This window comes from Falco punctatus (genome assembly GCF_963210335.1).
Source record: "Falco punctatus genome assembly, contig: scaffold_49, whole genome shotgun sequence".
In the NCBI taxonomy this organism is placed as follows: Eukaryota; Metazoa; Chordata; class Aves; order Falconiformes; family Falconidae; genus Falco; species Falco punctatus.
In genome coordinates, this window is record NW_027660175.1 from 230,999 (window position 1) to 253,387 (window position 22,389).

Sequence of the window (22,389 nt, forward strand, 5' to 3'; positions counted from 1 at the left end):
CAGAAAAAAAGAAGAGAGCTGGTCCCTGGTATAAGTCAGGAGACCATATTCACAAAGATCCCCTGTTAATGAGCACCATTTGCTTTCTAGTAATGCTTAAGACAGTGAACCTGATCTTGTGCATGCAAAAGGAAAATTACGCAGCAATGCCTTCATGCTGTAAGATGATGGCTTGATGATCTTAAAAGGTCTTTTCCAACCTCAACAATTCCATGAATCTATGATTCTGTGAAGGGCAGTGCATTACAGTTGGGGCCATAAATCCCAGCAAGGGCCTTGCAACGGCTCCAAAGGTCAGAATAATCATTTCCAAGTTGCCACAGCATCTCAAGCTATAAAAGAGCTGCGTTCAAAGGTTTTGTGCTCCATTCTTACCCCTGTTCAATAGCCCATTTCATAATGAGAAGTCACCAGCTTTCCTCCCTGTGTTTCAGGTTTCAGTATTAATGGCATTGATGAGGCTTGGATTGTGATTACGTGAAACTGGCAACGAGAAACACATAAAGTCCAAAATAGAAAAAAGCCCAAATACACACAAAAAAAGTGTTATTACTGGTGCTGCGAGCTCCTCTTTCCCACAAGAGGGCACCCAGTGTTTGCAGAACTACTGCTTGGCCTTTGGGTGCTTTCTCCAGCAGCAGGTCACACTGTACCAGCAGTAGCGAACGGGTCTGGGAGAGCTGGCAGGTTGTGTTGTGTTTGGCTCCTCCTGCTTGTATCCAGCTGTTAAACCAGCTGAAAAAATACATTACGGTAACATTTCCATGTCTGTATTTTCTATCATTGCTGCAGGGGTGATCCTGCAGATCAGTGACAAGAGCAAGAGAAAAGCATAGGAAACAAGCTTTCTGTTAGTATGTGATTTGTGCAATGGGAACATATGAAATCCCTTTATAAAATGATGCCTGTCGCACAGGGACTGTGGGAAGTTTAGACATTTGGAAGTTTAGACAGAGGTGCAATAGTGAGATTCAGTGTATCAAATTTTATTCTCTCTCCTTTTGGGTTGGTTTGGTTTTTTTTTTTTTCCCATGCCAGAGTAGCAGCTGAACCAGCAAAAGCACAGCACTGGGACAGAGGCAGAATTTTTTCTAATAGTGCTCCGAAGGGGGCTTTTTAAAAATGGGTTTGCTAAGACGTCTGTCATTAAGAATAAGGGATCCTGCCCCAATGCAGGGAGATGCTCTGAGACATTTTTGCAGGTCCTTTCCTGTGGGATTCCCCTTTCCATTTATGAGACATGCATCAAAATCTCGTGGGAGGCAGCCTTGCTGTCTCCAGCAAGCAGTTTCTGCCTGAATTTGTGCATTTTGGCCTCGAGAGGTTGTAAGAGAGGAGGGGAAAAACCCCTTGCTTTCCACTGCTGCTGCATCCCAGGACGGAATTTCCTCTGGGAACCCTTTGATCTCTGCTCACCAGCACTCACACAAAACTCCTGCACATCCCCTGCATTTCAGTAGATGGGATCCTGGCATCCCAGCTGTTCCAGATTTATTGGGGGTGAAGGTGGTGGTGAGGTGTTGCCTTTTAGCCCCAGGGTATTAGTGGCCTTGGTGTGTCACCTTGTATCTTAAGTAAAAGCCATTCTGACTTTCCCAAGCTTTTTATACAGAAAGCAGCAACTTCTGTCTTTTCTTTGTAGCTGTAACTAGCTCTGCTGGCTCTTCTCCCACATTCCTGGTATAGATAAATTCACTCACAGCTGTTTAAGCCAGTCCTTCCTCCACCAGCCTTTATGCTTTTTCCCAGTGCTAAGTAAGAAACAGAATTTCCTCGAGGTCTCTTTTGTCTACCGACGACACCACAGCCTGCGGTACCTCAACCTGGCTCTTTACAGGGTCCTCAGCTACCTTCCACATGGGTTGTAGTTCTTTCCCCTTGTTGCTAATAATTCCCTTGTCTGCTGACTATAGTCCCTCTGCAATCAGGGATGTCATCTTCCAAGAGGCCTCAAAAGAGCTGGTTTTGTTTGGGAAATAGAACCTTAAAGCTAAGTAATCCCAGACGGATGTAACCAGAAATAGCTGTGGTGTAGCAATAAACTGAACTTTGACCAAATGAAGGATTTACAAGCTTTTCTTCCTGATGACTCTTTTTTGATGGCACAGTGGCTGCATATGAAGTCACGGTATGAGACCTAACCATCACAGAGCTCACTGGTGATGGTACTTCGCTTAGAGCGTTGCATGGAGATAGGAATCATTTTCTCTCACAGTAAGATGTAGTTATTCCTGGACTGAAGCACAGCAAGGACACAATTTAGGAAAGAGAAGCCTTTACCTAGTAAGATTTTACTAACCATGAAGGAAATGAAGTCTAAAAATGAGCTAAAACAAAGCATTGATTTCTGTGGAAAATGAAAAGCAACTTTTCCTTTTTTGTTTGGGCTGCTGCAGATCACAGGTGCACATGGAATAGAGCCACACGATGCACAGGTCAGAAGGGGCACATGGAGGTCAGCTCATCGCCAGGTTCAGGTAGATCAGGTTGCTCAGTGCCTTGTTCCTGTCAAATTTTGATTGCCTCTAAGGATGGAGATCCCACATCCTCTCTGGGCCCCTGTCCCAGTGTCTGAATACCTCCATGGTGAACTAATTTTTCCTCACATCTAACCAGAATTTCCCTTCTTGCAATTTGCGTCCATTGCCTTTTGTTCTTCGTCCATTTTTCCTACACTCTCCACTAGGTAGATGCAGACAGCAGTAAGACCCCACCGTTTGCCTTCTCTCCTCCAGGCTGAACAAGCCCAGGTCTCTCTGTCTCTCCTGGTACACCACATGGCTCCAGCCCCCCAGCAGCCTGGTGGCCCTGACCACCGAGGGTGGGCAGCCTCACTCCAGCCCTTCCTCTGCCAGCAAGGCCAGCACTGGACATGGCACTCCAGATGTGGCCCCACAAGTGCTGAAGAGAGCGAAGGATCATCTCGCCCAGCCTGCTGGCTAACACGCTTGCTATCTAGCCCTGTACGCACCGGCCTTTGCTGCACCTTGTTGACTCAGGCTCAGCTGAGGACCTCAGGCCAGGCTCTGCAGAGCTGCTTTCTATGCATCTGGCGTCCAGCCTGTGCTGATGCACGGAGCTGTTCCCTCCCCGTGCAGGACCTGGCATTTGTCTCTTGCTGAACTTGATTTGCAAGCGCACGTTTAGGCAATAGGTGGCACTGATGGTTGATGTAGCTTGCATTGTCACCAGGAGAGTGTCGCTGCGGAAGAGAAAGCCAGCAGAGGAGACACCTGGGTTGTTTCGCTGGGAGCTGTGGCTAGGCGAGGAGGAGCGGACATGTGGCAGGAGATGCTTCCAAACGCCTGGTGAGATCTCTTTGGCACAGGGAGGAGGGACTCTAAACAGGGGTCCCCAGGGTTGGGGCAGGAGAAAGGCCCGGTGGGGTCCACCAGGCCATCGGTGGGTGGGAGCATGCAGCTGAGCTTTCCTGAGCATGGGTAGGGAGGAGGTTTTATAAGACTGAGCCTTGTTCTGTGCCACTCAGAGAGCTGTTTCTGGGACATGCTTGCTTTGTTAGCAGTGCCGAGTTTGTGCTGTTGCCGTGATAACTGGTTTCGTGCCTCTGACTCACTAAACTCCAGGATGTAAGTGCAGGGGGTTGTTATTACTTGTTGCATAAGCTACTCAGCCTCCAGGGAGGTGGAGGCTGACACTGTTTGCTCTTAGGAGCTCTTGGTCTTCTTTGTCTGGGAGTGGTTTCAGGAGATACTTCCTTAAAAATCACATAGACTGTCTCAGAGATCAATTACCCAATTGCCTTCACTACTGCTGGGGTGTCCAGTACAGGCACTGTGTTCTGCATCACAGGTAGCAGTGGGAAAGGGTACCAGGCAACAGGAAACACCCAGTGGATTTGGTTTTTCATGGAGTTTCCTGTCCTTTTTAATTTTTTTTTGTCTCAAGGCATCGTAATTATGACACCAAACAGCTCCCTCATCTAGCTGCAGAGTAACAAGACTTTCTCTGTTGCTTCTAACTTTTTGGTAGATTTTAGATTCTGCTTTTCTTGCAAGAGAATCTACCAGGCTAAAAGAGAACCAACGAGGATGTTTCCTTTTTCTTGCGGGCAGATGAGACCTAAAAGCTTGGTATCCAGTCAGGAGTAGCTGGAAGTAGCAAAGGTACAGCAGCTCACTGAACCTGAACAGGGAAGGGTCCCACAAGCTGCTCCTCATGCCAGCCCTGGGCAGGATGAGTACCACGTGGCTGGCAGCAGAGTAACCCTTGAGCTTGGAAGTCCCCTGCCAAGGCTGGGCACCTATCGCTACACAGCTGCCAAAATAAACTATTTACTTGGCTGAAGTAACACAGCCCTCTGTAGGATGAAACACCGCAAGGACACCTACCCAGTTGTTCAGTGCCTTTTATCTAAATTGTGCTGAAGGCGGGAATATTATGGTGACAAACTATCTAGCTAAAACACAGCCCAGAAACACTGTCTCTGTTGCCAGCCAGCTGAACAGCTTGTGATCCCATGGCTGCGCGGTAAATGGTGCTGGCAGGGGATGTTCCTTACACCATCCCCAAGGGATGGTACCATTCAGACAACACTATCAGACCAAGAATCTTTCCCACCCCACCCCCACCCCCATTTTCTAGGGATGGCACCTTGTCCCGGATCAGGTAAGTGAAATAGCTGCTCTGTGCTGAGGAGTTCACTTTTTATTAGCACCTGGGCTGGGGCACAGCATAGTCCCTTCCATACCCTGTATGACAAAAAATCTTCATTCACAGTCTTCTTTGAGCCCCCTGCAATAGCCCCAGACAGCTCTGCTAATCCCCAAGGGAAGCTGGAGAGCTTGAGGCACAGGTCAGGGGGATGGGAAGGGACACTACATTTAGGACTGATTGCTGAAGGGTTTGAACGGTTTTAAAACATTGCTGTCTGTCTGTTAAATCCAGCTCTGGCGCCTTAGCTCCCACACCTCAAGAAAGTCTGAAACTTTGCTGTCTAGGTAAGAAAAAGAGGCACCAGACAGACAAGTTGAGACCTTTACCTATGGACAGCTATGGTGGAGGGCTAGCGTTGCCCTAAAAGATGACTGAATCTGTAGGGGAGCTATGTATGTAGCACAGTCAAGGGGCATGTCTAGCACATCCAGCTGTCTCCAGCAGCTGAAAACTCTTGTCTCTGCTCCTCAGCCCACTCTGTGCAGTTTTTATTCCTGAAGCTGTCCAGGTGCTACTATCCCATTCACTTCAGTACCTGCCTTAAAACAGATAGATCCAGATCCTACTGATCCTTGTCTCCCAGGGCACACCTGGTACATAAGGAGAGGGACAGAGAAGCCTTGTGATTAACAAGTCCTGATCAGCAAAGGCTTAAGGTCCCTAAGAAACACTGGTAGATGTAACCCTGCCACAAATCCTGCCTGCGATCTTCAAAAATAACAGAAACACCCAGCCCCTGCTGACTGCATGGGGTTTGTTACTCACGTCCAACCAATGTGACTACAAGCCTCAGCATAGTCCCTTTACCCTTGACACTTCTGTTGGGCGCAAACAATTTTATGCCTCCCCAGGTCATTTGAATGTTCTCAGAGGAATGCAGTCCTGGTCCCTGTGGCCGCTCTGGGCATTGGAGGGATGCTGGTTTACTGGCTGAGGTCTAGACACAAGATCAAGACTATTGAAATGGGCAATGGATGGTGGGGCTCAGATGAAAGACCTCTAAAAGGGAAAGAAGATGAAAGTATCTGTCCCTTCAAGACTGAAACATCTGACAAAGAAATTGAGGTGCCCGTGCCTGGGAGGTAAGGAGGGGCAGAAAGCTGCGAGGTGGAGCCAGTTCATCACCCACCTTACTGCTTTGAGGTGATGCCTTGGGGGCAATAGCCAGCGCAGGTCCGTTAGATGATGCTCTGGCTCACTGCCCTTTATGAATGGGATTTGAGCTCAGATTCACTGCAATGTCTTTACGCTTTCTGAGACCACAGACTCTCAATGCAACCTGGGGCTGCTCCTGCAGAAAGGCCATGCTTTGAGCAGCAGAATTTGACAGCAGGTCTGCAGTGGTGGAATGGGGTGGGAGGGCACCGGGATAGCAAAGGCACCAGTAGGGCAGGACTGAGGGGCTTCCGCAGAGGACAGGGTTGGAAGGGTGAAGAAGGATGGGGTCCTTCCTTCTGTCCCTACAAGCCTGTCACTAATTATCTGGCCAACTAGCAGTCGGTAGCACAGGCTGAGCTGCTTATTCTTCTCTCAGCTGGCAGTGCTGGCAAGTTCCTAGTGCCCAAAACCCTAAAGCGAGTTAGCAGTAAGGCAAGCGTAGAACCCACTACTCCTGGGTGCCCTAGGGGAACTGCTAACCTGTAGAAAAATATATTCTCCATATAAATGATTCAGGAAGTTATACAGAGTATGGCACTGCTTCAGGAGGGCTTGTGGTGTCCCAGAGAGAGACACAGAAGCCGGTGGAGCCAGGAGAGCCTGTTCATGCCTGCCTTAGCATAGGGCACATGCAGGCATCTGGCCAGCCTTGCAAGAGCTCCTGTCCGCAGGACCTGCATCGCCGCCTGGAGCAGGCCCGCTACACACCGCAGCTGGAAGGGGCTGCCTTCCGCTACGGCTTCACCTCCAGCTACCTGCAGAAGGTGGTGGCCTACTGGAGGAACCCGTTTGACCGACGCAAGCAAGTGGAAATCCTGAACAAATATCCCCATTTCCAAACCACCATTGAAGGTGAGGGGGTCTCTGTGGCTTGAGCAGGTCTCACTCTGAAATGCACAGAGAGAATGGGGGGCTTTAAGAGGTTACTCTATTAAGACAACAGTGTGCATAACAGCTTAATGAAGGATCAGTAGTGGAGGCTATGTTATTAGTAACCCTCTATAGATTAAGATCATTGCACAGTGGTGATAAGATTAGATCTGCTTGAAGATGGGCTTCATCTGGCTCTGAACCTGCACTAAATAACAACGAGGTTTTCTTCTGCTATTGCCTTGAAGCCACCTTTGAAAACTGTAAAATTTACCCAGGCCCTGAGGTTGGAATATCCACCACCACCACCCAGTTTAGCCAGGTGAGGTTAGCCAGACTTTAGATAAGTGATCTGCAGGTTAAACTTATATCCTGCGCTTACTTTTTCCATGTTTCTCTTTTTATCACCCACACATTTTGTAATTTAGTCATGTTTTTGCACGTGTCTTAGCTGCATTATGCTATGCATTGAAGTGCAGCTGTACTTATATACTGTAAGACCAATTTCTCAGGAGGTGGATGCTCAGTCTCCTGTGACCCCAGTAACTGGGACTGGGATCAATACCTCTGTCTGTAAGTAAAAGATGAGACACAGGTAAAATACCAGGCATGTCCTTTCAGCTAGGCATCTTCTTGCCATGGGTTGATTGTGTACCTTCTGCTGTGAATGCTAATCACAGTTTTGCCACCCTCCTTCTTCAGAGTTTGGAACAGAAACTGTGATGGAACTAAGGCTTTAATTTATCTGTCTGGATGTGTGGCAGGGATTGATATCCATTTTATCCACGTGAAGCCCTCCTATGTCCCTCACAGTTGAGCTGCTCAACCTCTGCTGATGGTCCACGGCTGGCCTGGCTCCTTCTACGAGTTCTACAAGACCATCGCTCTACTCACAGAGCCAGCTGAGCATGGCCTGAATGAGGGTGACATGGTGTTTGAGGTCATCTGCCCATCCATCCCAGGATATGGCTTCTCTGAGGCACCACACCAGAAAGGTGAGCGATGAAAAGGCGCTGTTGGAATTGCCAGGTTCTTGGAGCCTCAGTCATCCCTGGCCCTCACCAGGGAATGCAGTTTGTGAATGCAGATGCTTGGCTCTGCACTAACACCCATGTGGCTGAGGCTCTGGGGCTGGCTGTGGAGATCTGGAAGGTAATGGTAGCTGGAAACCAGGTCTGCTTTCCACTTTATCCACTTTCCACTGAATTTCCATCTTGTGTTCACTGTATTGCCAAGGAGCAAGGCAGAGCAGCATAGCACACTGTGCCTTTACACAGCAGCATACTCATGTGCCTCTGTCAGACCATGATCTTTGGCCAGGGGATGATACACCAAGACAAACAGGTTTCCTCTGTTTCTCTTTACCTACAGGCTTTGACAGCAAAGCAACTGCTCGGAAATTTCATAAGCTGATGAATAGATTGGGCTCCAAAGAATACTACCTACAGGGAGAAGACTGGGGATCTCTTATTACCACAAACATGGCCCAGATGCTGCCACAGTGAGTAGCAAAGGGAATCAGTGCAGAGAAGGTTTCTCCAGTTCTTACCCTACCTTCTGGCTCCACGGTCCGGGTCCTGCCTTCTGTTTGCCCTGCCTCTCATCGCCTTCTGCTTTGTTTTCTCCAGGGGTATCCCCACCCCTGTGCATTCAGTCATATTCACATGCTTTGCATTGACAGTGGTATTTGCATTCTCACGCTTTCTAAATTTCATAGAATCATAGAAGCATTTAGGTTGGAAAAGACCTTTAAGATCATTGAGTCCAACCATAAACCTAACACTGCCAAGTCCACTGCTAAACCAGGTCCCTAAGTGCCACATCTACACACCTTTTAAATACCTCTACCACTTCCCTGGGCAGCCTGTTCCAATGCTTGGCAAACCTTTTAGTGAAGAAATTTTTCCTGATATCCCATCTGAACCTCCCCTGGCACGACTTGAGGCCATTTCCTCTCATCCTCTCACTTGTTACCTGGGAAAAAGTGACCAACACCCGCCTTGTTACAACCTCCTTTCCTGTAGTTTTAGAGAGCAAGAAGGTCTCCCCCAAGCCCCCTTTCCTCCAGACTAAACAAGCCCAGTTGCCTCAGCTGTTTCTCATAGGACTTGTTCTCTAGACCCTTCACCAGCTCCGTTGCTCTTCTTTGGACACATCTTTCTTGTAGTGAGAGGCCCAAAACCGAACACAATATTCGAGGTGCAGCCACACCAGTGCTGGGTACAGCATCACTGCCCTTGTCCTGCTGGCCACGCAATTTCTGACACAAGCCAGGATGCTGTTGGCCTCCCTTATCTAGGGAAGAGTTGTACAGAGAAAAATGGAGTGCTGTTTGGCTTCTCTTTCACTAGGCATGGAAGTAAGCTCTGCTGCATTTTGATTTGAGACCTCAAGGATCATCATTCTAAATCAGGAAGGAGATAAATTTAAAATTGGCAGGGAGAAAAGGAAGGAGCTCAGCCTTTCAGCAGCTGATCAGTACCACGAAGTATAGGACTTTCCTGGATGGAGATGGCACCAGCTGTACCATTTTTAACTCTCCCAAATTTTTTTGGAAATCACGATAAATGTGAAGGGCTTATGTATTTGGCTTAGTGAAATGCTTCTATTACAGCTCCCGTCAGACTTATTTTCTAGAAAATTTGGAAACAGAAAATGGCTTGATTTAACCTTCTATTCATTAACTTGATTTCAGATCTGTGAATCTTATCTTCGCTGGCAGAGAAGGTTTGAGAAGGATGATTTCCGTGATGCTTGGGGCTTATATACCATGGCTCATAGGCTTTACTAGGGAAGATGTTCGACGTATGTATCCTTTCATCCAGAAGAATATACATGAACTATTGCGAGAGTCTGGATACTTACACATCCAAGCCACCAAACCAGACACTGCAGGTAATGAACCTTCTCTATATCACTATGAACTTTGTATACTGACTGCTTAAGGCGTATAAACACATAGTTGAACAAAAGCCAACCATGTCTGAGAAGCAATGAATTCTGGTGACTGAATGCAAGACATGGGGACAAGAGCTGTGTAAAAGGAAGTGAAAAGGAACCGCTTAAAGAAAGACGGAGACTACAAATATCACTTTTCAAGGTCTGTTAAATGGCATACCACTTCTCTATGGCAAAGAAACCCTTTGCAAAATGCCTCTTAAAGTAAAGCACAGGACCCTGAAATTGAAGCTTCTAGAAATAAATGTGGGTGAAAACAAGAAAAATAAGCAAGTGCAATGTGAATCTTGCAGAAAGGTAGACACAGCCATAATACCTGAAGCCAGAAGCATGATGTAGTGGGACCAGTAGATAAGGAGTCTGAAGAAAGGTATGGCCATCTCAGAAAAGTTACATGATTTATTTGTATAATATTATCAAAGATTATGGGGTATTCCTTTATTGAAATAAACCCTCATCAGGAAAGACAGCAGAGCTGTCTCAGACTGGCATCAGGTACGGAGACCATAGAAGGAATAGCACCCCATCCTGGCATTTAACTGGAAAAGAGGAAACTCAAAGTGAAACGTCAGCTAATGCCTAGTCTGTTGCTTGAACTGATTGCAATATCAGAGAAATAAAAGGAGACAAACCAGATACCAGGTTGGGGTTTTTTGGGTTTTCTTTTCAAAAGCCAAACAATGAAGACAGCCCCCAGAAAAACAAAGACCAGTATGTCTAGTGTCTGATCAGAAAACTAGCAGAAATGTTTTTAAAAGGAGAATTCATTTACAGGTGATAATATCACAGGGAAATCGTGCTTCAAATATCAGAGCTCTGGCAGGATCAAGAAGCTGTGGACCTAGTAATGGAACATATTTAATTTCCAAAAAAAGTTTTGTTGAGGTTCCTTCCCCCAGTGTTCTTAAAGACATTAAACTGCCTTAAGAAAAAGATTAAGTTCATGGGTTAATAACTAGTTAACATGAGAATTCATGAATATAAATAAGTAAGCAAGTTCCAGGGGAGAGAGAGTATCACAAAAATCTGTGCTGGCACCCGTACCTTTCAATATGATCTTAATTTCTCTACAGATAAAAGTGAATGGTTAAGTGAAAATCTGACACCTATCCAGGGTTTGGTTTAATCTAAAGATAAATGGTTTTGTAACTCTCTGCAGTTAAGTGACTGGTTGATTAAACTGGCCAATAAAAACTGATGTCAACAAAGTCCAAAGCAATTTAAGCAGAGGAAGAAAATCACGATGGGCTCTAGTTTGGTTGCTGCTATGTGAGAGAATCCAAGAGTCAAGGACAGTGCTTTGAAACGTCAGCCAGCTCAGACTTTAAGAGAATCTTACAAACTCTTAAAGAAAGCAAAAAGAGAGTAAGACAAAACACTAAATCCATGATATTTAGAATCTGTTCCACCCCTGTTTCATTAATATATTTTATAATCAAAAGAATACAAGAAGGGGAGAAAAAGAACCCTAAAGTGACCAAGCAGCTTCCCTACAAGCACTGTACATAGTCTAGGACTCTTTAACCTGGAAAAAAAGAAGAGCAGGGATTTTGTAGCACACTAAAATTGTGAAAGGTAGAAAATAAATAGGGGGAAAAAATACATATTCCCTGCTTAGTCTCAAAAAATATCTATATTATCAGTTTAGTTCTCATTAGGCAGGTTTAAAGCAAAGCTACAGTATTTTCACTCACCAGAAGCTGTGGTACCTAAGATGTGTACAGGTTGAATCATTAGTAAGCTGCAAACAAGACTGGTATTTCTGAGCATCCAGTCCATGAAAGTTGAATACAGTGATTCGGAGACAGCTTTCAGCTCAGAAAATGCTCACCTCCAGACGGGTCATATGTTAGCTGGCACATTTTAGCCTGCCCTACCTTTGCTGGTCAAAGCATTTACATGACTTTGATGTGTAGCAAATCACTTTAGGCCTGACAGCACAGGGAAACTGTTGTGCCAATGCACAAACTTACTTTGCATTAAATATGTCCACTATTAAATTGAAATCACATTGTGCATCATCTTCTACGCAGTCATTCAGTGCTAAAGTCACACTAAAATACACTTGAGAGTAGGCAATTCTAAGGATACTGTAAAACTACAGCCTGGAGTGTGGTACAGGAATTTTCCCAAGGCAAGCTCTACCACTGCTGAAGTAATCCCCACCCGTTTTACAGGTTAAAACACAGATATAATATGCTGTGTTTATAATGTTTGTTAGCATTCCCCAAAGGCAGGAGCAGATAGCAGATACACAACACTCCACTGTTGTTTAAATTACATAGAAAGTGAACAGCACTCAGGGTCCCAGTTAGCCATCCTAAGCAGGACAGTGCTCCCAAACAGTTTATCTGAAATTTCTTTTCAGAGTGTAATCCCTTTACATCTGAATTTGCTCTTTCTGCCACACATTACCAAGAAGCCCAGAGGATTTTCTTAACTCCTATTTTCTTTTGTATAGGAATTGCTCAACTTTATAGTGCTGTCAGTTATAGCCAAAATTCCATTGGGGTGAACTTTTCAAGAATAAAGTACTACCAGGGCTAGTAAAACGCACTCTTTACTGAATTCTCATAGAAAACTCTGAAGAATTGATGTAAGTCCAGTTTAACTCCCACTGAAGTATTTGCAATGCCAGGCAACTGCAATGGTTCTCTTCTTCTCTTGAATTAGGTTGTGGACTGAATGACTCCCCTGGGGGGCTTGCTGCATATATATTGGAAAAATTCTCTACCTGGAGAGATAAATCATTTCTGCATAAAGATGATGGAGGCTTGGAAAGGTAAGAAAACAGGTGCTCTTCCATGAGAGGACTCATTAAAAGAATGAGCAATGGTAACTAATGAGGAGATAGGTAAAAGACTGGCCAAAGCTGAATTTTGAGCATGAAAGGTTACACATGACAAGTAGTAGTGTAAACTCACAGCAGACTGCCTGCAAACTACTGCTTCAGCACCGGGCAGTTTTGCTCTGGGCACATGGGTGCCAATTAATTTGCTGCTTGAAAACAAGTGGAGAACAAGAACAACTGTTCTTCAGGGCATGAGCCCAATATAGCGTATTGAGAAACAGCTTCCAATGAAACGTCTTCATCTTTTTCTATCAATAGCAAATACACTCTTGATGAGCTTTTGGCCAATGTGATGATTTATTGGGTGACATCCTCCATTGTGTCCTCAATGCGATTCTACAAGGAGAACATCTCCAAGGACCCTGGTCTAACAGGTGATGCCAGGTAATGAAGTGGTAGGTGTAAGAAAGATTTGCAAATGAGATTGAACCACGTTTGCCTGTATAAACATTTAGATTACTTTAAAACAGCAAACTTAAGTTGTTAAAAAAAATAATCTAAGTTCTTATTTTCTTTTGATAAAAATAGTTGAGTCATTTTTCTTTTGAACCTGTAATTCACACAAAGTAGCTTGTAGCCAAGACAATGCAGCGGACATATCAAACTATATTCAGTCTTGTGTTCAAACTACAGGTCTATATACTTAGTCACCAAACAAATGTGATCTCTGGCTCAGTTCAGTTAAAACAAAACAGAAAATCAGGAGCATTTCCAAGAGAGACGTTTAAACTGAATTAGGAAGCATACGGCTTAGTGGTGGATAAAACTAACGACTACAAGTGTTAAGCACAAACTTGGGGAAGCAATCTGGAGAGCAGTACCTTCTAACAAACCAAGCACCTTCTAACAGCCACTGACTTTAAGATGACTATAAGAGAGGCTGACCAGAAAATGCTGCAGAACGGAATTCCATGTGATTGATCACACAAACAAATAGAAGAGTCTTTTCCTTTGTAGACCGAGCCAGCTTACCTTTCCTCAACTCATTCGTTACGCTGGTACTATAAATTCTAAAGTAAACTTGAGCAGGCTCATTTCTGACTGTCACAAAGAGGTGATGCGTCTTGCCATTTATCGCAAAACTGTAAAACAAGGTAAGTTTAAAAATAGGAAACGTTTCAAGATTGAACCGTGTGCGAAGTTGGCTCTACTTTACGTTTTTGGGTATAATATTCTCATACTCAAGGAGACTCAAATACAAGCAAAGCTTTTCAGCAGAGTACAAACCACAAAATGTGTCGCTGCGGTGAAGCTCTGCCAGCTGACTGTGGCAATTACTAGAGTCAGGAGGTTTTTATAGAATTTCCCCAGGACTTTTTTCAAAAAGGCACTTAGTTAATGTCCTCTAGGTTTGCAGTGTATGTTCCCACAGGGACTGCAGCTTTTTCCTCAGGAGCTAGTACATACACCACGGGTCTGGGCAAAGGAGGTCTTCAAGAACATCATCACTTACTCTTACATGCCACGTGGAGGGCATTTTGCTGCCTTTGAGGGACCAAAGCTTCTGGCACAAGACATCATGCACTTTGTCAGAAAGGTGGAACAGCTGTGAACATGCACTTTAGATACATATATAGAACAGAAGCAAGTTGTTCTGCCACCAGCAGAACCTTTACTTTGAGGGATCAAATAAATCCAATGTAATCACATAGAGAAAACAACATTTCATTTTGATAATCATTACAGTACTAAAATTGTTAATGAAGCTCTAAAGCTTTTCTAAAGAATAAAAGAAAAAACCCCAAAGTAAGCAACTTGTCTTCTTTCACTCCTGGCACCGTATCATTGCTGCACTCATAGTTCAAGTGTAACAGAATACATGAACGGTTTACTGCAGTAACACTGCACTCATCTGGGGAAGAGAGTAGAAAGAAACCAGCCCCTTGATCCTTAGAACGAAGGCTTCTGTTTAAAAGCTTCTTTAAACACTTGAGTGCTAGCGTCTGAAATATGCATTACAAGCAGCTTTGGTGGAAGTGTAAAGGGTTTTGATCTCCTGAGCACAAACACTCCTACGTTCAAGTTATGTTTCATTCAAGAGACCAGGAATTACATATTCAAGTGGGCAGCTGCACACAAGGCAGCTTTCTTCATTCTAACAGGTTTTCCCCCTACGGCTAGCTTTAGCAGCTACTACACTATGTAAACAGATGTTTAATGGATAACAAGGCAGAGACAGCGTTCCTAGTGTGCTCCAAGCTCAAAAATACCAACTTAATTTCCTCTTCGTTCTTTATCATTCCATTCCAAATGGTAAAGTTAAAATATGCACCAAGCGTAGCAGGTTACTTCAACCTTTACCCTCATTTCAAACGATTCTTATCACACCATCGTGCAATTTTTGCTAGCAAGAAGCTGCAAGCAACCTTGCTACCAGTAGGCTCGAGTTTCTCTTCAAATGGGATAGGGCTGTTTGGAGCTGTTAAGCTCACTACATTACAGACACTTCTAAGTAGCTGACTGAAGGTTAAGTCCAGCAGACACCTAGTTTTGACACACTGTTCAAAGCTCTCAAGTGTTTCTCACCCTCCCTCCTTCTCCCATTCTGCACTAGACACCAGGCCAGAAGAAAGGGCTCAAGTTCTGCTCCCAAGTAATACCTTCTGACTTTGAACAGGAGTTTGACAAGTAAAGATAGTGCTGAACTTGATCACACTCGCCTCACCGCCTCTTCACATTTCATAAACATTGAAGAGTCTAAGACTTAGAAGTAAAAGCAAGCAAGAAACTAACTTTTATTGTTGTTGTCTTAAGTGAGAACAAGCTAGCATATTGGGACAGGAGTCCTATGCAGGAGCGGGCTGGAAACTAATGGGAGAAACAGCTAGGTATTGTGAAGGAGAATAGGAAAGATAAACATGGTTATCTAGTGTTTAATAGGTGTCTGCACGCTTGTAGAGATATATAGCTATGTAACTGCATGAATGATTCCTGCCCTGAGCCTGGTGGCGCATACAGCTGCGGTTTGTGTCCGGGCTCAGAGATGTAAATAGGGGCTTCTCTGTTTTGGTGGAAGTGTTTCTCTTTGCATAAAAAAAGAGGGAATGAAGGGAATGACCCCAGAGGTATGTTCAGAGAAGGCATGCTATGTTTCGAACTTTTTGACTGAACCAGTTCTTGTTTGGTGTGCCCTTCCACCTATGTATAATGTTAATCCAAAAGAAGATGATACTGTTTACACTTTGAATGTCGATCATTGTCTTTCTGTAGATGCTAATGTAGTAGGAGGCTGTGATGGGAACGTGTCGCAGCAGTTCTTCTCTTATCCGGAATAACAGCAGGGAAAGCATTAAAGAGTTAAATCACCTTGTTTGGTAGGCAGTTAAGCATGTGAGTCAAAATTGCCACTGCTTTTTGTTGTTGGTTCAAGGACATGGCTGTGAGGATTTTGATGGTATGTGCTGCGTGGATTTTAGGCGCCCCATTGCAGCAACATGTTACCAAAATCTGAGAAGATGTCAGCCTTTTGGGGCATCCATTCACTCAATTGGCAGTATTGTTTGTTTGCTGTTACCTTGGTTGCTGTCATGTTTGCAAGGGCCCTGCAGAACATGGCAAACCTGGTACTAGCTGTTCAAAAACAAAAAGGGGAAATTGTAAAATTGTACGGAACAGAGACAGTGGGTTATTCTGACGTTGATAATATGTCTTAGTTGCTTTTTTATTTGTTCTATTACTTATACCTTGTTTTTACTCGTTCGGTTTCAAAGGTTCTTTTTGTGCAACAGGAAGGGGGAGATGCAGGAGCGGGCTGGAAACTAGGACCATGCGTGGCGGTCAGTTTGCTGAGGGGAATGTGCTCGAGCTTGTCTGGACAACAATTAACATGATGAGATGTTTACAGAGCACAGGGGAGTGGGGGACGGATGGCGCCAAGGAAAAGTAACAGCTTGCTGTTAATTGATGGCAGCTAACCACCAATCGGGGATTGCCTAGTATGCAAGGCTTAGCTTCAAGAACCAATCTGTTTCAAACGCGCAGCTTCTGAAAGTGTATAGAAACTCGTGCTTCTGTACAATAAGTTGACATTTGCTTGCATCAAGCTGCGTCCCGTCTCTTCATTCGCCGCAGTCCTAACTTCCTCTGAAGAGGGTTAGAGCAGAAACCACTTGATTTTAGTTCTAACTGTATATCTAACTGACCGTCAAGGCTGTTGGGCTAAAGGTTAGTAAAAAAATAGGAAGACGTGCTTCCCCACTTCCACAGGGCCAATCAATCTCTTTTTGTCACCAGTACAAGACCTCCCAATTACTCAGAAGTCCCACTCTTTGTTTGGATTATTAAGTAACTGAAATTGAGTTATAGAGAAGTCTAATTTTATCAAATAGATAGGCAAACACTCGAGTACTCACTCAAGCCTGATCAGACTACAAAGGTCTCCTTTTACGGGTAAGAATGGCTATAGCCTTTTTAGTAAAGGCCAAGTGTATTAATAGTCATGTACATTACCCAGAGAGAGTCCCAAGCAATCAGCTAATTTAGTAATGGCCACATTAAAACTCGGGAGGGAAAAGGTTTATCCAGTATTTGCCAGTTCAGCAAGTACACAGCAGGAAAGTTTTACTCCCAACGCGCCAATTAGTCTCCTGTACCATAACTCAGGTCCCCAAAGAATCACTGTATCTTTGTGCAGCTGTGCCTTAAAGGGTAATTGCTTTCAACAGCCATTCAGGAGATGAAAACAGATGGACACGGTTCAACTACAGGAAGGTAGTAGACGCCCTGAATAAAGGATCCAGACAGACAAGAATACACAGTTGTATTTGATAAAGTTATCGCTTAAAGCGGCACCAAAGGTTATTCGATATTCCATTGAAGTTCTACAGAGTGTGGGTCATTCGTGAAAGCCTTTGAGCGCCGCTGGTGCTTGAAACCAGACATAGTCCTCCCAAGTAGAGGTCACATGCTGAGGAGCCGAGGCACTTCTGTTGATGTCTCCATCGCAGGACAAGTTAACAGCTAGTTTCCTCCCTCGAGTCGGCACCTTATAGTTGAGCTTGGGCCGGAACCAATCAACACCACAATCATGGTGTCCTTGGAGCATAACAACAGTGCCCATGACAGGGAGAGCCTTCAGCTCACTGAAGACATCCGCAACAAAGAGCGAGTGAAAGAGCTTGTGAACGCAGGATGCAGTTTTCAGGCTCTCCTCAGCACCGCCCTCACAGATACCCTCCAAGCTGAGCTCATAGAGCTCCTTGGGGCTCATGACATTGCCTCCAAGTAGAATAAGAACCCGAGGAACCAGTGTCAAACTAAACATTATTTCCAAGCGCTGGAACATTTCCTCCAGTTCTGTCAGCACCTGCTGGCACTTCTTGCTTGCCAGGTCCATGGAGGGTGGCTTCTTAATCACATCTCCATCCTGGAAAACAAAGCAAAGAAAGATCACCACATTTCATTATTAGGAAACATTAGTACCAACACACCCTTCAGAAAGCATGGCCCATCCCATCCCTGAAAGTTAAGGAAGGTTCAAGGGTTTATGTGCCTTTTAAGAGATACAGGTACCCACGTACGGAATCAGGAGACCCAAGATGAACACAAATGGCTGCCCTATAGCTACTCAGTTTAAATCTGAACCCCACTACTGAGGAATGTCCACGAGAATTACAAACTCCATATTTTAAAGATCAGCTATCACTCCAAAAAACACCTACCAGCCTTTTTTCTTCAAGTTGTTTGAGTAACAAACAAAGCAGTGGCATGCTTTGAGCACAAAGTGGAACAACAAGAGATAAACAGCAACTTTTTGAGACCTTTAGCCACCTAACCTAAAGGTTTTTTTAGTTGTTTGTGGGTTGTTTTTGTTTGTTTTTTTTTTAATGAAGTTGTGGTAACACTTAAGGATACAGCTACAACTGCACTGCACTTTACAAGTGTTTGGCACATGTGAGAAACTATGGACTAGGGTATTGTTTATTAAGATTTATGTTAAGCCCAATGTAAAGGTCAGACAGCAAAAGATATGAAATCGCTTATGCAAACAGCCACCAGACACCGCTTGTGTAAGGTAGGATAACCGCAATCGCTTACACAAACTAAACCAGATACCGCTTGTGCAAGACAAGATAACCACCAGATGTCCAGGAACAGACAGAAACAGGACAAACAACCCCATATAAGGACATATGAGTGAGGGGTCAACTATGGGACGAAGGAGGAAGACTTCTTACTTTGGCCTCAACGACCACCAGGAGGCAGAAAACGACCCCCTAACAACAACCGAAGCATGCGCAGAGTACCTCCACTACTTCATGAACACGGAAGTAAAGATGTATAAAAAGGGACTGTTTGAACTGCTCAGGGCGGCAGTTGGTGGAGCGCAGACTCCCCTGCCGTCCAGCGCTGTTTTTGCTCATATTCTACTTGCTATAATTAATAAAATTTTAATTGGATTATGATCCGTTCTGGTCTCAATTTATAACAACTTTTATATTTTACATATATAAAAGAATTAGTACAAGACTACATTTCTTAGACTTAGGTGCAGCATGTAGAAAAAAGTTTCAGCTTGTGTCTTTACATACCTCTTTTGATGTTCTACTCGCTGGCTCAGTTTGAGTTCTAGAAGAAGAAAAAAAGATGATCAGAACTTAAAATAAAGCACTCGTAACCAACATAAAGCCGTGAAAACAGTTTATAAAACCTGAACACCAAAACACTGTGTTCTGATAGTCTTATGAATACGGAAATTTATTTCTATACATAAAGTGTGCTCTCCTGGTACATTCAGTGCAACTGAAATAAAACCCCAAATCCCATTCCTTCTTTGTCCCCAATTACTCTAAGATACAGAATACAGCAGTGCAAGAAGAAGTCCTCACATATTTTCTTTCTGCTCTCTAAGTCTCAAAACTGTGAAGACTGTGCTACAGTTTTCGGTTCTTAAATAGTCAGCCATCCAAATATGAAGGCACCTTCAGGCAATCTGCATAGCCCCACTATCACAAACAGGTACCAGATAGAGCACTTTGGTTTCTACACTCCCCTGACAAAACAAGAACAGTTGTCTGTAGAAAAGTGTTTCTTTGTGGAAGCCCAAGCACTGTGTTCAGGTACCTACTATCCTCTAGCCTAAAGTGACTACCAATAGCAGTAGAAACATCACCTGAAAGCAGTTCCAAGGATTTTCTGTGGTCGAGGAGGCCTGTGTTAAAAAAATAAGAAAAAAAGCCTGGATTACCAGAATTTGCTTTAGGATCATCTTGAACATGCTACAATATTTTAGGAAACACTTATGACACACAAGCCCTTGCCGAGATTCCACATACTCATTGGTCTGTACCTGCATGCTACTCATGAATCAAACATGCAACCGTCCATCAGTTAACAAACAATTCATACATCATCCAAAGCGTCCCACGAGCAGAGGCAACCCAAAGGCTGCTGTGCCGGTCCTGCACAAATAGAAAGGCTCATTCTTCCTGCCACTGCTACACCACCACCAGGCTCGCAAGTACAGCCACGTACCTCCTGAACATGAGGAAGTGCTTTAGATTACCACACCAGGGTTTCTCCATCCATTTGCCTTGAGGAAGATACTACAAGGTGACTAACGCATTTCTGAAGGCCTCTCCACCGTGACACCATGCGTTCAGCATTCCCAAACACTAACGACTCTACCAGTTGTTTCCACAAGGTTTCCAGCTGAAGGAATAGAAAGCTAACCTGCCCAATCCATTTGCAACTTTAGGAGAGCAGCGGCATTCATCCCTTACCCCCACGTGCAGGTATTTCTTGGATCTTTGATGCTAGTGGCACCTAGCCTCTCATTTTAGGGCAGCATTCCAACACCAGGAGAGGGTGCCATCCAACCAGAAATGGAGGCTATATTGACAAGACAGCACTAAGCATCCCCACCTAAATTAACCCCCCAAACCAGGCCATGTTTAGAAGCACAGTGCTGTGGCATCCAGAAAGTCTTGGTAGCGCCTGAAAGCACTGCAACACCTCCTGCAGTAATATGCCCAAAGCTTACAGGGGAGCCACATAAATTCAGGGGGTTTTGCTTGCAGATGCTTCATGGGTACTAGGATGCTGCTGTACTGTTTGTTTGAGACACGCTGTAACGCGCCAGTACACTCTATTTATTGAGAACTAACATTAGAAAGACATGGCAAAACCACAAGTCAATAATATCTACTAACGGTGGAGGAGAGGTCTGTCTTGAAGAAGCCTTGAAAACATGAGCATTCAAACCATGCTGATGCAGCTGATACAGAACTGAACTGTACGAATACATCGATGACAGCGATAATGCTGTAGTCAGGCTTACATTTGAGTATCTGCAATTGTAATCAGATTCTCTGTCCTCCATAAATCTGAGGAATACAGCAGTAATACCTGGAGCACAGAGAGCAGCTTAGGGTGAAATCAAACTTAGAAAGGTAACTACTAACATTTGGGAAAGTGCTCAACTGCTTTCTGAGCTTCAGGTTTGGAAAAGATCAACTGTTCCTTCACCGTCCTGGCACAAAAGGCAATACGCTTTAGGATGTTGTTCTTTTTCTCTTGCCCGACATAGACATTGTCTTTAGGAATCTAATAGGAAGCACTTAAGAATGAAACTTCTTGTTTGCACGGTTTGCCAGCTGGCCACTCTCAGTCTTTCCTCTGGAGACAGTATGCAGCCCACACACACACCCCGCTTTGGGGTGTAAGAATACCCTGCCCCCCTCCCCCAAACAAAGGAAGCAGGCAAACACGGAGACTCGGACTGCTGGCAGATGGGAACAAATCACCAGTTCACACTGCAATGTGTCTCTCCGTTTACTCTAAAAGCAATACAAGCAAAAGCATACAATAAGGGATCTCTCTGCATAGAGGAAACAGGATGGAGAACTTGACTCTCAGAAAAACCAAGCCCAAGAACAAACCCAATTCAAACATCTGAACAGTCACCACTGTTGGAGCTTGAATGCCACGTCCCAGCGGGCTGAAAAATCTAAGTCTGCTTTGGGACAGATACATTCAAATCTGCCCTGCCACAACAAAAGTTAACAGCAGCTTTAACAAGAAAGATACACCCTGAATGCCTCCGTAAACCAACAGCCACAAAGAAGGTGAACACACTGAAACCCCTCCCAAAGAACACAACGCGTTATGGCTACTTACCCAAGGTCTGTTTTGCCGGTAGCTTTAACTCCTCTAACAGGGACTCCCCTAACAGTTACCGATGAGTTCCCCGGAATCAGGGCATTATCATCTGTGTATTCTGGAAACAACATCAATACAGAGAAAGCATCAGTCAGTTTGTAAGAGTGATATTAACATGTCGTCACGTAGCACTTCAGGGAATCCCTTTACAGATAGAAAAGCAACATTTTACACACAGCGTCATGCTTTCATCATCTCACGGTACCTTTCCAGAAATCTTCAGGTCTGATAGTCAAACACAAGCAGCAAAATCTTTCCCATTTTTTTGGAATCGTTTCAACGCCAACAGCAAAATGGTCTCTAAAGTCACTAAGCAGTGTCTGCTAAAGCATGAGGTTCTTTCCTGATCTAACTTTCATTGCTTTTGCTCCTGTTAGCTTACAAAACCCTAGAACATGTCTCCATAATAGCGAGCACGGAAGAGGACACCCCCACCCTGCCTCCCACCTTTTCAAACACATCCCAACCATCCATTTTGCCTTCCCACCATCTTCAAAAAGAGTCCACCATCTCTTTTTTTTCCCCCCAGTGATGTTTAAAATCCTGTTTACTTTCAGCTTCTATTAGCATTGCTTCTATTACGAGATTTCTGTGATCACGCGGCCCGGAAAAATCTGAACAATTGGCCATCTTCACTCAAGGTTCACTGAAGGGTCTTTCCAAGATCATGTCACCATTTAGTCAGGACTCCTGCACCAAGTTATAAAACCCACGACCGT

At 44.5% G+C, this 22,389-nt stretch overlaps 3 protein-coding genes across 3 annotated transcripts; 2 read left to right on the forward strand and 1 right to left on the reverse strand.

Annotated features, from left to right (window-relative positions):
- Positions 1-3,864: 3,864 nt before the first annotated feature.
- LOC308057694 (epoxide hydrolase 1-like) lies at positions 3,865-7,519 on the forward strand (the record flags this gene model as incomplete). Its single annotated transcript, XM_080411754.1, has 4 exons — positions 3,865-4,626; positions 5,526-5,739; positions 6,504-6,684; positions 7,467-7,519. Exons 1-4 carry the CDS (start codon positions 4,493-4,495, stop codon positions 7,517-7,519), a joined length of 582 nt encoding a protein of 193 aa, XP_080267880.1. The 5' UTR covers positions 3,865-4,492.
- Positions 7,520-9,386: 1,867 nt separating this feature from the next.
- Positions 9,387-16,097, forward strand: LOC308057703 (epoxide hydrolase 1-like; the record flags this gene model as incomplete). Its single annotated transcript, XM_080411760.1, is given in 5 exon segments — positions 9,387-9,597; positions 12,334-12,442; positions 12,770-12,895; positions 13,861-13,894; positions 13,896-16,097. Coding segments are annotated over 5 exon segments (648 nt in total), but the record flags the coding sequence as incomplete, so codon positions are not given.
- A 1,248-nt stretch (positions 16,098-17,345) lies between these two features.
- On the reverse strand, positions 17,346-18,094 carry LOC308057693 (MAD2L1-binding protein-like; the record flags this gene model as incomplete). The annotated part of the gene is made up of 1 exon (XM_080411753.1): positions 17,346-18,094. Exon 1 carries the CDS (start codon positions 17,844-17,846, stop codon positions 17,346-17,348), a length of 501 nt encoding a protein of 166 aa, XP_080267879.1. The 5' UTR covers positions 17,847-18,094.
- Between the last annotated feature and the right edge of the window lie 4,295 nt (positions 18,095-22,389).